The following is a 17430-nucleotide window of genomic DNA, read 5'->3' as shown; positions in this document are numbered from 1 at the left end:
AGGACAGATGCCAGATGTCTCAGAATAGTAGGGGCATGGAATGCATTTAAACGGTCATTGCATAAGCATATGGACGAGAATGAAACACTGTAGGTTAGATGGGCTTCAGATTGTTGCGTCGACCTGTGGGACAATCAAGGGCTGAAGGGCCTGTACTGTGCTGTAATGTTTTATGTTCTCCCTCAATGCTGACTTTCCCTCAGTGCTGACCCTACCATCATGTGGCACTCACTCTGCACTGACCCTCTGACCATGTGGCACCTCCCTCTGCACTGAATCTCATCAGTCAGCACGGTTTGAGTGGAATGTCCTGTTATGCATTTCCTTATTTAAGGAAGGATGGACTTACACTGAGGGCAGTTCAGAGAAGGTTCACTCTGGGGATGAAGGAATCTCTGTCTTCGCTGAGAGTTCAAATGGACGAGAGGGTGATCCTATCGTGATGGGGAGGTAGGGAGTATTTGACAGGGTGCAGTAATTGGAGGCTGAACAAAATCCCCCCACCATGGCAAAATCTAGAATGAGGATGGGGCATCCTGGTTGTGCTTCAGAACTGCAGTGACAGAGAGAGAAAGTCACTGAAGAATTTGAGAGAATGATGGAGGAAGGGAAAATCTGGATGGAGTGACAGGAAGACTGAAGTTTGGACAGAGTTGGGGGAAAGAGAAGAAATGAAGATTTGGAAAGAGATGGAAGAGGACAAGTTCTGGACAGACTTAAAGTTAAATTGAGCACTCTAAATCTTACTCAGTCACTTAAATCACTTGTGTATGACATGCATGTGCAAACTAAACATTTTAAATTAGCTAAAATTGATTTTAACTACACCCAGTAATCCAATGACAACCAACTTGTTAGCAAATATAACTTTTTACTTTGTCTTTCTTAAATTCAAATTCTGTTTATTGTCACTCACTATTTTAAAACAAAAATCACTTGTAGACATCTATTAACTTTTCACATTATACTAATTCAAACTTACTATTATAAGCTGGTCACTGAAAGCTTTGTCAAAATCTTTCTTTTTTTTGTTCTTCTGTAAGGATCCATGGCAGGACATCGCAGAAGCAGTAGGAAAAGGATTATGACATTCAACAGAACTAGTCTCATCTTTCACTAGTTCATGCCTAAACAAGAAAAAGAAATCATGACGAGATACACAATTTACAGAAATAGTTGTACTTTCATAAATTTATTTGGAATATTAGCATGTAATCAATAGAGGAAAGTGGGAATTGTTATTCACAAATACTTATTGCCTCTGCTCCTCCTCCTCAATGTATCTTTCTTGTATCTCAGACATCAAGTGGTCAATCCATGGACCAATAGACTTTTAAACATAAAAACTACTTTTTGCTGACTTCAATTTCCTTCACCACCAAACGAATATTACCTTCTACTCCTTATTCTCTTCAAGCCTTCACTAAAGTTACCTTCTCAAAAGCAAAATACTACAGAGACGCAAAATCTGAAATAAAAGTAGAAAATGTTATAGGCATTCAGCAGATCTGGCAGCGTCTACAAAAAAAAAAGTTACCATTTTGCGCCTGACATGATACTTGTTGAAGAGCTAAATTGGACTTGAAATACTGATTCGTTTCTCTTGCCACAGATGTTGCCAGAACTGTGGAGTTTCTACAGCAATTTTTAAAGTTACTAAATGTAGCTTCTTTATTCACCCAATAATGTGCTAGTTCAAACCCCTGACCCACATCACCAGGCTTGGATCTAACTAGGGAGTTTCTCCTCAACTACCAACCAGACTACCATTAATATGTTCCTGTTTTTGCTTCTCAAATCTTTAGCTAAGATAATTTCCTTGGTCCAGGCCGCAAGTCTTTTAACTGATTTGTATTTTGGGTAGATCACAATATTTGCTTGGCCCCACATCCCAACATATCTGAGTGTTTCTCAAAGTAAGTATGTGGCTTTGACTTCTATTAATCAGTCAGTCAGTAGCACCCTAGAATAAGCAGATCCAGGCTTATTTAAACACATGGCAACTGAATAAATCGCCTGTTTTGTTTTATGGTACCTTCATCAGCAACTTGATCACCTCTAAACCACTATGAAAGACATTGTTGTGCACAGTCAACTGAAGGAACCTCAATGGGACAAGCAACCTGAACAGGATGTTGACTTGCTTGAAACACCTCAATATTATGGCCCACTGGGATAGTGTGCTGTAAATCAAGCCCTGTTATTCCCAAAGTTGAACCAAAGATTCTTTAAGTTAAATACTTTACTCCAATTTACCTGACTTTCAAACCAAACGTTGACAGCAAGCATAGACCAGATTGCTGTACTAAACAAGCATTAGTATTTATAATAAATAGTGAGGTTACAGCTACAGATACAGATATAAACCTTTGCCATTAACACAGCTGACTAATTTATCCTCTTATAAATTCCATCTTACATACACACAGGCAAACAATAGGAGAAATAGATTTGTGGAGATAGAAAACACTATAAAGTCATTTCAGTGGCGTTTGCTTCCTAATTCTGATGTCGAGATGATCCTTATTCAGCTAATCAGGCACTTGACAGTCAGTTGTCTTTTCTGGAAATCTTTGCTGTTTTGTAAGAAGTGCATAGCAACTGACTCACTTGGAAAATGTAATTGATTGATTAATTAAAAAAAGTCACAGCTAACAGCAACTGCTGCAGCAAAGAGACTAGGTTTCTTAAAACCAAAGAGTTTTTTTTAAAACTGCAGAGAACAGACAGCTTCTGCTGGGGAGAACGACTGTGTCTTTCCTGTGTGTCTGTGTCTCTGTAACATGTTTCCATTTCCAAGCTGCTCAGTGGAGAGCCATTCGTGTTCACTTGTAACAGTCTTATAGTCCACAACCACCTGATGAAGAAGCAGTGCTCCAAAAACTAGTGCTTCCAAATAAACCTGTTGGACTATAACCTGGTGTTGTGTGATTTTTAACTTTGTACATCCCAGTCCAACACCAGCATCTCCAAATCATGACATTCACAACAGTTATCAAATTCCTTGCTGTAAAATTATGGAGACATCCTCATAAATTCCTGTTTTAAAATAATTATTTCTCATTGGAATTCACAGGATTTAAAGACATACAAAACAAAAGACACTGTCCTTACAATGGAATGCTGGTTTACCTGTCTAGCTCAGGAGCACTAATTCTGATGGCTTGGTTTTTAAAAAAAAATTTAAGTAGTTCATAATTAGTTGCTTATCTCCTTTCCTTTCTTGAAAGGATGTGTGAATATATACGTGGCTTGAATGATTTCATCAGGTTTTGATTGGAGTAAATAATCTTGATAATAAACGTCTATTCAAATGCAGTTAGAAAAAAAAGTGTCCTGATGCTGAATGTGCTTGTTACATCCAGACAATCTGAAGTTGAAAGCATGAAAGAATTCTGCACAAATTGAACAAGGGCTTTCAAATTTTTCTTTTGTTACAACATTCACAATCTGCTAAGCATCTCATTGCAATTTCTACTGAAATCTATTTTCTGGTAATTAATATTTACTTTATGGCCTTAATAATTTATATCACTTTTGTCAGTGATCTGGATATATGCACATCAGAGGTTTATGTTTCTGGACTAATTTAGACTTTATACCTGACACTTACTTATAAATCAATGAAATCCAGAAAGAACATTGTTTTCTGTTCCTGTCTGTACAACTTTAACAGGGACAGTAAATTGCTTAAAACAAATGTTTCCAATAGAATAAGAGAAACAGAAATTTAATAGGACAGCATTATACCCATATGCTTGTGTATCATGTCCTAAGCATAATGCACACAATACATACATAGCGTCCTGAAAACATGATCATATTTAATGACAAATTCATACCTTTTACTGCCAGTTGAAGTACGAAAAATGGGATAGATAGCATCAGCTGCTGATAAACCTAAAGAGGACAAAATGTACCCAAAAGTTAAACACTTTTTATAAATATAACAAAAAACACTAAATACAAAATCCAATATTTTAACTGTTATGATTATACGTATTAAAGTGAACATTTGTTCGTATATTTACAACACATTGATGCTAATTGGGCAGTCCGGGCCAAAAGCTAGAAGAAAGTAGCGATCTCAGGAAGATTGGAATATTCCTTGTTGGAATGTCCAGCATGGAACTATAATGATGGCATTATGCTCATCAATACATTAATCAGATTAGCAAATTGTCACAGGCAGCCGACCACAAATGAAAATCAAATCACTATTTAAAATACTTTTAAAAAATTGAAGATTCTGGCATAAATTGAAAATTAATACAAAAAGATGCAAGTTGAGATATATTTTGTTGAGTGGCAGAGCAGTCTTGAAGGGTAAAATAACACTCTTACCACCAGACCCACAGCTGTCATAGAATAATATAATACAGAAGAGGCCATTCAATCCATAGAGTCTGTACCACCAAATGGACGCTTGGCCCACTTTCCAGCACTGGATCCAACACCTCAAAAGTTATGGCAATTCAAGTGCTCATCCAAGTACTATAAAAGGTTCAGGTCACAAGCCTCATCTACCCTACCAGGCAGTGCATTCCAGACCTTTACCACCCTCTAGGCAAAGATTGTTTTCCTCTCAAATCCCCTCTAAATATTAAGCCTTTCAGCTTAAAAGTATGCCTCCTCGTTACTGACCATCCAACTAAAGGAACAGCTACTTTCTATCCACTCTGTCCAAGCCCCCCATAATCTTACATACCTCTATCGGGTTCCCCTCAACTTTCTCAGCTCCAAAGTAAACAATCCAAGCTTACCCATCAACGTAGTTGACTCTTAACTGCTCACTGAAACGGCCAACAAATGACTTAGTTCATGAGAAATTAGATAGGTAATATATAATGGCCTGATTAGCAATGCCCATATCTCATTAAAAGGTAAAACAAAGCGCAACTTCTACTGGAGTTTCAACAGTGTCAGGACTGTGGATAATAGAAATATTCAAATGAAAACCAGGAGCAACTTATTTGGTCCTGCTGCACAATTCAGCATGATCGCAGCTGATTCTCTTTCTCTCATATCCCTTGATGACTTTATAGTTTAAAAATGCACTTACCTCTTTCTTGGATATATTCATTGGCTAGGCCTCCACAGCTTTCTGTGATGGAGAATTCTTTGAGTGAAAATATTTTTCTGCATCACAGTCCTAAATAATTTACCGAGTATCCTAAGACTGTCCCCGGTTTTAGACACCCAGCCAGTGAAAAAAATCTTCTCTGCATCTAGAATGTCCAGCCCTGTTAGAATTCTATGTGTTTCAATTTGATTCCCCTCATCTTTGTAAACTCTAATAAATGCAGATGCAATTGAACAGATTTTTCTTCACTGGACAGATCTGCCACCCCCTGATATTAACCAAGTAAACATCTGCTGCACTCTCTTTATGGTTAGTATATCCTTTCTTGAGTAAGGAGACCAAACTACACTAGTGCTCCAAGTGTGAGCACCAAGATCCTGTATAACTGCAGTGAAACTCCTAAGCGCAAATCCTCTTGCAATGAGGGTCAATTTACAATTTGCCCTCCTAATTGTTTGCTGCACCTGTTTGCCTACTCCTACTGACTGGTGACAAGGACACCTGAATCTTTTGTACATTCACACTTCCCAATATACCACCAATTAAATAAATACCACACTGGCAAACTAGTATAACCCTGAAAGCACATCCAAAAGTAGAACTGAAAGCATACAATCTTACTATATCAACTTTTATTGTGAATTCGTAATTTTCAATCGTACTTTGAAAATCAATATTGAATCTTAGATGTACAGTCGCAGCTATTTCACTCATCCATTTTGGAATCCGCTCTTCTAAAGCTATGTCTTGGAGATGCTGGTGTTGAACTGGGGTGTACAAAGTTAAAAATCACACACACCAGGTTATAGTCCAACAGGTTTATTTGGAAGCACTAGCTTTCAGAGCGTTGCTCCTTTATCAGGTGGTTGTGCAGTACAAGATCATAAGACACAGAATTTATAGCAAACGTTCATAGGGCGATGTAACTGAAATTATATATTGAAAAAAACCTGGATTGTTTGTTCAGTCTCTCATCTTTTAGAATGAACATGTTGGTTTCAGTTCTTTCATATGTAAATCACAGAACATTTAAAAGTTACATTCTCAAGTGAACTTCAACAACGCGTGTCATGTCAGCCCAGACAATGCTTTTAAGCTGTGAGCTGCACTGTGAGAGACTGTCTGTGATGAGATTAGGTTTTCTACAGCGTGGAAACAGACCTTTTGGCCCAACAAGTCCACACTGACTCTCCGAAGAGTAACCCACCCATACTCATTTCCCTCTGACTAATGCATTTAACACTATGGGCAATTTAGCATAGCCAGTTCACCTGACTTGCACATCTTTGGACCGTGGGAGGAACCGGAGCACCCGGAGGAAACCCATGCAGATACAGGAAGAATATGCAAATTCCACACAGACAGCCTGAGGCTGGAATCAAACCCGTGTCCCTGGCAATGTGAGGCAGCATGCAAACAACTGAGCCACTGTGCAGCCTCAGTCTGTGTCTGCGCCACAATGGTCAGACTGATTCTAATCTAAAAAATGGATTTACAGAATCTTACATGGATTCATGTAGTTTTTGAGCAAAGTAAAATGTAATTCTGCAAGTACAAATTCACCCCACGAACCTATATGTGTATGTGTGCATGTGGGTGTATGGAGGAAGGGATTGAGTGTCTGTGAGAGAGTGTGCGTATGTTTGAGAGTGTAAAGAGGTAAGTCTGTGAGAGGGTGCATGTAAGAGTGTGGGACTGAATGTGTGAGCATATGAGAGAGGGTCTGTAGGAGAGTGTGTGTGTGTGTGTGTGTGTGTGTGTGTGTGTGTGTGTGTGTATATATACAGTGCAATGGGGTCACCTGTAGTGTGACATGAACCAAAGGTCCCGGTTGAGGCCATTCCCAATGGTACCGAACTCGGTTGTCAGCCTCTGCTTGGCCACTTTTTTCATTGTTGCCTGTTCCGAAGTCTGCCTTGGAGGACGGTCACCCGAAGGTCCGAGGTTGAATGTCTCAGACTGCTGAAGTGTTCTCCGACTGGGAGGGAAAACTCCTGTCTGTTGATTGTGCAGTGTCCATTCATCCGTTGTGTAGCTTCTGCTTGGTGTCGCCAATGTACCATGCCTCAGGGCATCCTTGCCTGCAGCGTATGAGACTACATTGGCTGAGTTGCATGAATACTTGCCACATACATGGTGGGAGGTATCCCTAAGCGTAATGGTGGTATCAGTGTCGATACTCTGACACGCCTTGCAGCGTCCAGTGTGACAAGGTTGTATGAAAGTGAGGCAGTTTGCTACGAACAATGATCTGTTTGGGGTTTGGTGGCTGTTTGAAAGCGAGGAGTGGAGGTATGGGGAAGGTCTTGGCGAGGTGCTCATCCTTATTGATAATGTGTTGCAGACTGTGAAGAACATGGCATAGTTTTTTTGGCTCCTGGGAAGTACAGACAATGAACTGTACCCTATTGGTTACAGCTAGTGTCTATCTCCTGAGGAGGTCATTACAGTTTCTTGCTGTGGCACGTCAGAACTGGTGGTCGATGAATTGAGCATTGTACCCTGTTCTAATGAGACATTCAACACATTATCAATGAGGTTGAGCACCTCGCCAAGACCTTCCCCACACCTCCACGTCTCGTCTTTAAATAACCACCAAACCTCAAACAGATCATTGTTTGTAGCAAACTGCCCAGCTTTCAGGACAATACCATACAACCTTGTCAAGGTGGACACTGCAAGACGTGTCAGAGTGTCGACATGGATACCACCATTAAACAAGGGAACACCACCCACCATGTATGTGGCAGGTACTCGTATGACTCAGCCAACGTTGTCTATCTCTTACGCTGCAGGCAAAGATGTCCTGAGTACATTGGTGAGGCTACAGAACAGATGGATGGGCACTGCACAACAATCAACAGACAGGAGCGTTCCTAACCAGACAGAGAACATTTCAGCTGTCCGGGTCTTTCGACTCGGACCTTTGGGTCACTGTCCTCCAAGGCGGACTTCGGGACAGGCAACAATGAAAAAAAGTGGCCGGGCAAAGTTGGCAGCCAAGTTCAGTACCCATGGGATGGCCTTAATCAGGACCTTGGGTTCATGTCACACTACAGGTGACCCCATTGCACTATACACACTCACACAGACCCTCTCTCATATGCTCACACATACACTCTCACATGCACCCTCTCACAGACTTACCCCTGTACACGCTCACAGACAATCATAACCCCCTGCCCACAACCCAAACACACCCACATGCACACATTCACAAATAAAAGTTTGTGGGGTGAATTTGCATGTGCAGAATTACATTTTACTTTGCCTCAAAAAAATGCCTGAATCTATGTAAGATTCTGTAAATCCATTTTTTAGATTAGAATCAGTCTGACCATGATGGCACAGACAGACAGTCTCACACAATGCAGTTCACACCTTAAATGCATTATCCGGGTGGACATGACACCAATTGTTAAAAGTTCACTTGAGAATGAGTAACTTTTAAATGGTCTGCGATTTACATATGAAGGAACTGAAACAAACCATGTTCATTCTAAAAGATGAGAGACTTAAACAATCCGGGTCTTTTTCAATAAATAATTTCAGTTACATCATACTGTAAACTTTTGCTATAAATTCGGTCTCTTACAATCTTATACTCCACAAACACCGGATGAAGGAGCAGCACTCCGAAAGCTAGTGCTTCCAAATAAACCTGTTGGACAATAAGCTGGTGTTCTGTGATTTTTCACCTTCTAAAGCTAAAGCTAATGATTCATGACATCTTATTTTTTGTTACCTCTCACATACAAACATACTTTGAGAGACTGGACCTCTGTAAACATTACAGAAGAGCAGACATATTTTGAATATATAATCATGGATGCCCATTTTTGAGGAAGGCATTAATGGATGTAAAGAAGTGAACAATTCAAAAAGAGCATTAAGATAGGGCACTACAAGGTCTCATTCCATACTGAGCCGTTGTCATGATTGATTGATTGATTACCTGAATGTAGGTTTGCTCACTAAGCTGGAAAGTTAATTTTCAGACGTTTCATCACCATACGAGGTAACAGCTAGCGTTTCCTGCTTTCTAGTTAAATGTTTGGGGTTCCTTGGATTGGCAATGTCATTTCCTGAGCTGACATAATTTCCTATGATGATGTCGTTTCCTGTTCTTTTTTATCCCCTTGGGGTGGTAAATGGGGTCTAACTCAATGTATTTGTTGATAAGAATTCCAGTTGGAATGCCATGCTTTTAGCAATTCTCGTGCGTGTCTCTGTTTAGCTTGTCCTAGGATGGATGTGTTGTCCCAATCAAAGTGGTGTCCTTCCTTATCTGCATGCTTGGATAATAGCGAGAGAAAGTCATGTCGTTTTGTGGCTAGTTGATGTTCATGTATCCTGGTGGCTAGTTTTCTGCCTGTTTGTCCATCCAATGTGGTGTTCGTTACAGTTTTTGAATGTATTTTGTAAATGATATTAGTTTTGCTTGTTGTCCGTATAGGGTCTTTCAAGTTCATTAGCTGCTGTTTTAGTGGGTTTGTAAGCTACCATGATGTCAAGGGGTCGGAGTAGTCTGGCAGTCATTTCAGAGATATCTTTGATGTAGGGGAGAGTGGCTAGGGTTTCTGGATGCATTTTGTCTGCTAGACAAATTCACACAAAATATCAACAGTGACAACACAGAAGCTGGATTAAAAAAAACTTATCTGACTGACCATTAACAGACACTAAAAAAGCAGTCTTAGTAAGAGGGTTAAATTGCAACTTCCAGGATATGGACAAGGAAGATTTCTTAGCAGCATTAGAAACGACACTGAAAGACAATCAACTCACAGAAAATACCCAGCAAACTATCACATCAACATTAAGCAGGAAAAAGGAAACACACTCAATACACAAGAAAGGAAAGCACTAGAAAGACTAAAAAAGATATTAAAAAAAATTGTTATACCACCTGCAGACAAAGGACGCTTGACAGTCATTTTAAATCAGAGACTACATTGAAAAAGCGCATGCACTTCTTACAGATACCAACACTTACTAACAACTGATGATAAACCCGACCCCACAACTAGAGAACCAAATCACAGCCCTACTCAAAAAAATTCAGAAATCTGAAGAAATAAATAAGACCCACTTCCAAAAAAATGAAACCAGACAGATTCAACACACCACACTTCTACCCAAAATTCACAAACCTGGACACCCCCATCAGACTCAGTCTCACTACCTGGAATACCAACTTACAGATTGGCCAAGGAGCTACACCATAGACTAGAACAGTTAGTAGAAGAGTCACACCACTCCATCCAAGAATTCCTGAAGACCAAGGTAGAAGAGGATGAAATAATGGTCTCCTTTGATGCAACAGCCCTGTTCACATAAATCAACATCAATCTAGCCAAGGAAACACTGACTACGCTATTAAAAGACCCAAAGACACATACACCAAACACCATCAACTTCATCAGCAAGGACAGTATTGTTAAGCCAGGGGACCTATGCCTTACCACCCACTTCACCTTCAACAACAAAACCTACAGAAAAAAAACGGAACATCTGTGGGATCTCCAATATCAGGATTCTTAGCAGGGACAATAATGCAGAGACTCAAACAAACAGGTCTGCCAACCATCCAACACCTTTGTCATCACTAAACGAAACAAATTAGAGGAAACCTTCAAGACCATCAATAATACTCTTACTGACATAAAATTCACTAAAGAGAAAGAAAAACAACAACAAAGTGGCATTCCTAGATGTCACAGTAGAGTGAACAGCCAATGGGGAACTTCAAACCAGTGTCTACAGGAAAACACCACATGCAGACCAAATATTGGACTACAGAAGCAATCATTCCAACATCCACAAACGAAGCTGCATCAGAACATGATTCCAACCAGCCACCACACACTGCAAATCACAGGAACTACGCAGAGCAGAGGAAAATCACCTATACAGTGTATTTGAAAAGAATGGGTACCCAATGAACACAGTCCACCGATTTCTCAGCAACAAACCCAAACAAGCAAATCGCATCCAGAAACCCTAGCCACTCTCCCCTACATCAAAGACATTTCGGAAATGACTGCCAGACTACTCAGACCTCTTGGCATCATGGTAGCCCACAAACCTACCAACACACTAAAACAGCAGCTAACGAACTTGAAAGACCCTATACAGACAACAAGCAAAGCTAATGTCATTTACAAACAGAGACATGCATGAGAATTGCTAGAAGCATGGAATTCCAACCAAAACTCTATCAACAAACACATTGATTTGGATCCCATTTACCACACCCTGAGAAGTGTGTGGAAGTGACATCACCAACCCAAGGAAACCCAAACATATAAACAGAAAGCAGGAAACACCAGCAGTGCTTTGTCCAGAGGTTCACAGAAGATGTTACCTAGTAACGTCTGAAAATGAACCTTCCAGCTCAGTAAGTAAACCTATATCCAGAATCTCAACCAGAGCTACAAATCTTTTCAAAACTTGCTACTTGATTACCTTTATTTATGTCATTATTTCCTTCAAATGTATTCTGATCTTCAAATTCCAAACCTGCTTCATGAGTATTCAAGTGCTGAAGATAAAAAGACAAAATTAATAATATAACAATAGTGCTTTCAAACTCCAATGATTAAAAGGTCCAAAATATATGTTATTTTAAAATTTTCTGGTGTAGCATCTATGAAAGGAATTGATATCTTAGAAATGTGAAAGTAGAGTGTATAAATGCAATTTTGTTCACAAAAAAAAAATGTACTATAACTAGTACTATAATTCCTTTCAAAAAAAGAATCAAAAAATAAAATTCATTCAATAAAATATTCAGTTCAGGAATAGATATTGGCTAAAGCCCAAGTCGTCATCAATGTTAAAACAATGAAACAAAAATGATTTTAAGTGTGAACAAGTTGAGGTTTTGTTTTTCTTAAAAAGACAACAAAAAGCAGTAGTTTTCTTTCTTTTCAGCAAGAACTGAAATCAACTGTCATGAATACCTTATGTTACAAAAGAACAGATCTTTTCTACATTGGCTTCAATTTGACGAGGGAACACCAACATATTTTAGATATTCAGAAGGCATTGTTTCTAATTACTAATTTATAAATGATGTGATTTTAATAACTTTGTATTTCAATGTGTGTTCACTAAATTTCAGCTAATGACATTAGAATTCAATAGAGCAACAGCAACAGCCCAATGTAACGAAATAGACAGTCCGTTCTGATGTAAAGCAAGAGTTCCATTCTCGTATGATCTCGCATTAAGAAAATCGTGCAATAGCTGTGCTATTTAAACTAACGGGGCTGGAATCGCGTTATAGCCAATACAGCTAAGGAACGTTCACATTCTACAAGTAACAGTCTAAATTCTTCAACTGTGTTAAAGTCAATTTGTGTTGACAATGCACACATTTAGCAGAACTGATTGTACTGGGATGGTGGTGTATTTTTCTAAAATTACTGTTGTTAATGCATTAGAATCCACTTTTAAAAGTTAGTGGTCTGCAAAAGAAATATATTTTGAGATGAGGACCTAAAAGGAAATTAACATCAAGTTAGTTATGTCAGCTTGTTACCCAGTGATGATATAAAGTAGAACCACAGAACTGTTACATGTAGAAGAAAGCTATTTCAACCCATTGCATCTATATTGGTTCTCAAAAGTTTTACTCAGTTATCTCCTGCCTTCCCCCCCCCCCCCCCCCCCCCCCCCCCAAATAACCCTGCGCATTGTTTGAATAGAAACAATCATCCAATGTTCTCTCAAATACCTCAGTTAATTCTCCTTCCACCATATGTCCATGGCATTCCACGCCCTAAACACACACTGTAAAAAATGTTTTGTCTCACCTTCTACTGGTTTATTTTGCAAAACAAAAAAAGATATGCTCTCTCAATCAATTTGTGATTGGGAACAATTTATTTCCATTGCAGGTGTCTCATTATTTTGATAATTTCAATCAAATCTCTCTTTTCCAAGGAACACATCCCAAATTTTCCAATCTTTCCACATAACTGAAACACTCATCCCTGGTACTACCCTCAAAAAACCAGCTCTATACTTATGCAATGTATTTACATTATTTCTACAGTATAGCACACAGAACTACATAATATACTCCAGCTAAGGTATAACCGGAATTTTAGATGTTGATCTCAGCTTCCTTGCATCTTCCTATTTATGAAGCGGTAAAATACCATATGCTTTAATCAATAGGTCTCTGAAGACTTATGTACACATAGGTCTCTTTGCTCCTGCACACCATTTACAATAAAACTCTATTTCACACAGTCTCACTATGTTGATGTACCAATGTGCTTCAATTGTTACCTACTTAATATTTCAAATGTGTCAAAACCATTTTGGAAGTTCTACAATGTTCTCCTAAAAAGTTTCTTAACACTTTGTTACTTTTGTCTCCACATTGCGACTCCAGGTTTTATTCTAAATGCTAAAACTTTCATTCAGAGATCAGTCATAAACACAAGCCAGCTATGTGGCAAATATCCATATTATGCTGTGATACAAACAGTGGGATGTGTGTGTGTATACATCTTAAATTTTATTTGCTGGGAGTTTGGGTTTCTGGTTTTTGAGTTAGAAAACAGTGGGTTTTGTGTGTGTCTTAAGTTAATAATTTTGTTTGCATTTCTGTAGCCATGGAACTTTTCTTATAAACAATTTTGAGGCTAGGCTTTAGAATGGATGGATTTTGAGCAGTGCTAATGGACATTTATTTACTTAGGTAGTTTAGCGACTCAGCACAGTAAATAACAAGACTTCAAGGTTTGCTTGTGTGTTCTAGAAGATGATTTTCTTTTAATAAAGCTGAACAGTAACATTTATTGCTAAGAAACATTTAGATCACTTATGATTTTGAATGAGGCAGTCCTTTGAAGCCCTTGGAATTGGATCGCTATATAAATCCATGGTCTCGAGAGTAGAAGCATATATGTAATGAACTAGATTACCTCAGAGTGAGGAGTTAGTGTTGGTTGCAGACATGAAGTGTTGGATAAAACCCTGAAGAAATTAGTTAAAGCAGAGTACACTTAAGCACGTATATGATGGGACTATCTGCAGTTTTACTCTAAATATTGATTTCACAAGTGACTTAAACTACACCTACAAGGATGCTGGTGTGAGTATTGCATGAGTGGTGCTTTGGGTACTGTACCAGGCATGGTTGGTACTATACAAATACTGTCTTGTGTATTTCTAATTTATAAAAGGAGTTTTTTTGAAATTAATGGGATTATACTTTTACTGTTCATTCAATAATCTTTGAATTTGTATTATAATAGATAGTTTGCACTATTCTACTTTATCTTCAGTCCTTTTGTTATAAACTTGTTTTATTGATAAAGTAAAATCTTCAATACTGTGTGCTTATGGTTCAGTGTGAGACCCACTTTGTTACATGTTTCATCAAAATAAGTTTCTTTCTGGGATCTGGCTCATTTGGTAATAACAACAGCTGGGATCACAAGACCAACAGTATATTTCAACATTTGTCACCAAGGCATTGCATTCATTTTATTCTCATTCATGTGTATTTATATAGTATCTTCACCATAATTAAAACAGAAAACATGGCATTGAACCACAAACAGATAATAGGGCTGAATTTAGTCAGATGCAAGGAGCATCTAAAGAAGAGATTGAAAACAGCCTCATGGATGGAATTCCAGAACTTCAAGTTTGGATCAAATCTGACACCTAGCTTACAAGTCTGGTTCATTCTCAGATAATTGCAATGGACAGTAACAGACTGATGGTTAAGCAAGTTCGTTACAGGGACTAATGACAATGTATTTTGTCATCCCAATATTCCACAGATAATTTTCTGTTCATCCAGAACTGGATATCAGACTTGCAGTTTGTACTTGCTGGATTTATTATTGCATGACTGTATTTAGAAACAATCATCCAAAAAGACAAAACCAAAATACTGCTCGTCTAGAGATCTAAAATTTATAAAAAGAAACAGCAAAACGCTTATAAACTTTTCCCAATTTTGATGGAAGATCATAAACCAGGAACATTAACAAGTTCTCTTCCCACAGATACTGGCAGAGTTGCAAATTCCTAGCATTTTCAGTTTTTAATCCAAATATATACATTTTGTAAAAAAAAGTGTGCACTCATTTCATAATAACTGGAAAGACTCTAAGAGAACTTTCCAAACTGAATTTCAAAATTCAACTGTAGCTTACCTCAACATTCAAAATGTCATCTTTATCCTTTTCAGTCTCTGAATCTTGAAACTGGTCAAACCACTATCGCAAAGAATAACCAAAACATAACTGTAGGTAAAGCTTCAAAGCAACAGTATATATAATCTGTTTTGATTTTCATTATATAATTGCTTTTCATTAAAACATAGTCTTTTGATTATGATAATTATGAAAAATCATTCAACACCATAAACATTATTCTTCATATCACTACATCTTAATAAATATTCACATTACATTGTTTGTATTAAGCAGATAAATGGCCAATCATTACACAACATGTGTCATAACAGTCACATGGGACTGCATGTAACTAACGAAGGGGTAGTGAGCTATGACTTGATCAATCTAGCATTACTTATAGGCTGATTCAGTGACAACATGAACAGAAAAATATACAAGCCCTCAAGACAAGTGCAAAAGAAAAAAAGATTACATTAATCCAACACATTTTACAATCTTTGGGCATTCCAAGTTGCTTTACAGCCAATGAACTTTAAATGTAATTACTCCATTTCCAACATTGAAGAGTTATCAATTTATGCACAGCAAGGTTCCTCAAACAGGAATATGGTAATAAACAAATAGTCTGTTTTCACACCATTGCATAAAGCACAAATACATTAGAAGACAGTACACAGCAAAACAATACAGAAAACAGCTCTTTTGGAAGCTTCAGACAAGCTGTAAAATTAGACTGTCTGAGAATGAATTATTTGAACAGAAATGTAGCTTGCCCCTATTATCAATGATATTATCAATGCCGATAAGTTACAAAAACCAGCTAGTACAATTTGAATTTATGTTTGTGCAGCTCATTCAGTATTGTTCATATCTCACAAATAGCAAATACTATTTAAACGCATTGCTTTAATAACTGAATTTATGCAGCACTTTTGAACACAGTAAAACATCCAACATTCATCACAAAACAACCTAGCAGAAACATTTCTATTTGTATAACCACAGGTGAGGTGCTGGAGGAAGGAGGGTGGCTAATATTTATTTAAGGAAGGCTGTAAAGATAAACCCGGGAACTCTGTTTGTGAACGTCACGTGGGTTAGTTGTTGAAGGGGATTCTGAAAGGTAGGATTTACATATATTTCACAAATACATAGTCTTTCAATTATGACAATTATGAAAAATCATTCATCATAAAACATTATTATTCTTACCGCTACATCTTAATAAATATTCACATTACATGATTAGGGACAGTTAGTGTGGCTTTGTGCAAAAGAAATTGTGTCCCACAAACTTGATTTGAGTTTTTTTTGAGGAAGTAAACAAAGAAATTAATGAGGGAAGAGCAGTAGATGTTGTTTATATGGACTTCACTAAAGCCTTTGACCAGGTTCTGCATGGTAGACTAATTAGCAAAGTTAAATCACATGCAATTCAGGATAGCCTGTCAGCAGGATACAAAATTGGCTTGGCGGTAAGAGATAGAGGATAGTGGTGAAGGGCTGTTTTTCAGACTAGAGACTTGTAATCAGCGATGTTCCATAGGAATCAGTACTGGGTCCACTTTTGCTTATCACAGATATAAACAATTTGGATAATAATAGAGACATGATGAGTAAGTTTGCAGATGACACCAAAACTGGTCGTACGTGAACAGTGAAGAAGATTCTCTCAGGTTACAAAGAGATTTTAATCAATTGGGTCAATAGGCTGAGTGGTGACAGATGGAGTTTAATTTGGATAAATGGGAGACATTTTGGTAAAACAAACAAGGGCAGGACTTATACAATTGATGGTAGGGCTCTGGGAGGTGTTGTAGAATAGGGAGACCTAGGAATTCAGGGACAGAATTGTTTGAAAGTTGCGACACAGAGTAAACAGGGTAATTAAGAAAGCATTTAGCATTTTTGCTTTCATTGCTCAGACCTTTAAGTATTTTTAGATTAGATTAGACTTACAGTGTGGAAACAGGCCCTTCGGCCCAACAAGTCCACACCGACCCGCCGAAGCGCAACCCACCCACACCCCTACATTTACCCCTTACCTAACACTACGGGCAATTTAGCTTGGCCAATTCACCTGACCCGCACATCTTTGTGACTGTGGGAGGAAACCGGAGCACCCGGAGGAAACCCACGCAGACACGAGGAGAACGTGCAAACTCCACACAGTCA

The 17430-nt window shown here is 38.2% G+C and overlaps 1 protein-coding gene across 1 annotated transcript in view; it reads right to left on the bottom strand.

Annotated features, from left to right (window-relative positions):
- esco2 (establishment of sister chromatid cohesion N-acetyltransferase 2) overlaps window positions 1-17430 on the bottom strand; it is a 52344-nt gene that overhangs the window by 18647 nt on the left and 16267 nt on the right. Inside the window, exons 4-7 of the mRNA XM_060821021.1 lie at window positions 15271-15333; window positions 11552-11627; window positions 3843-3900; window positions 983-1127 (exon numbers count right to left, since the gene is read on the bottom strand). Coding sequence (XP_060677004.1) covers window positions 983-1127; window positions 3843-3900; window positions 11552-11627; window positions 15271-15333 — 342 coding nt within the window. The remainder of the gene's footprint in view (window positions 1-982; window positions 1128-3842; window positions 3901-11551; window positions 11628-15270; window positions 15334-17430) is intronic.

The sequence above is a fragment of the Hemiscyllium ocellatum genome, chromosome 3 (genome assembly GCF_020745735.1).
Source record: "Hemiscyllium ocellatum isolate sHemOce1 chromosome 3, sHemOce1.pat.X.cur, whole genome shotgun sequence".
Taxonomy (NCBI): Eukaryota; Metazoa; Chordata; class Chondrichthyes; order Orectolobiformes; family Hemiscylliidae; genus Hemiscyllium; species Hemiscyllium ocellatum.
Note: the sequence above shows the minus strand (reverse complement) of the source record. Positions and strands in the feature narration are given on the sequence as shown.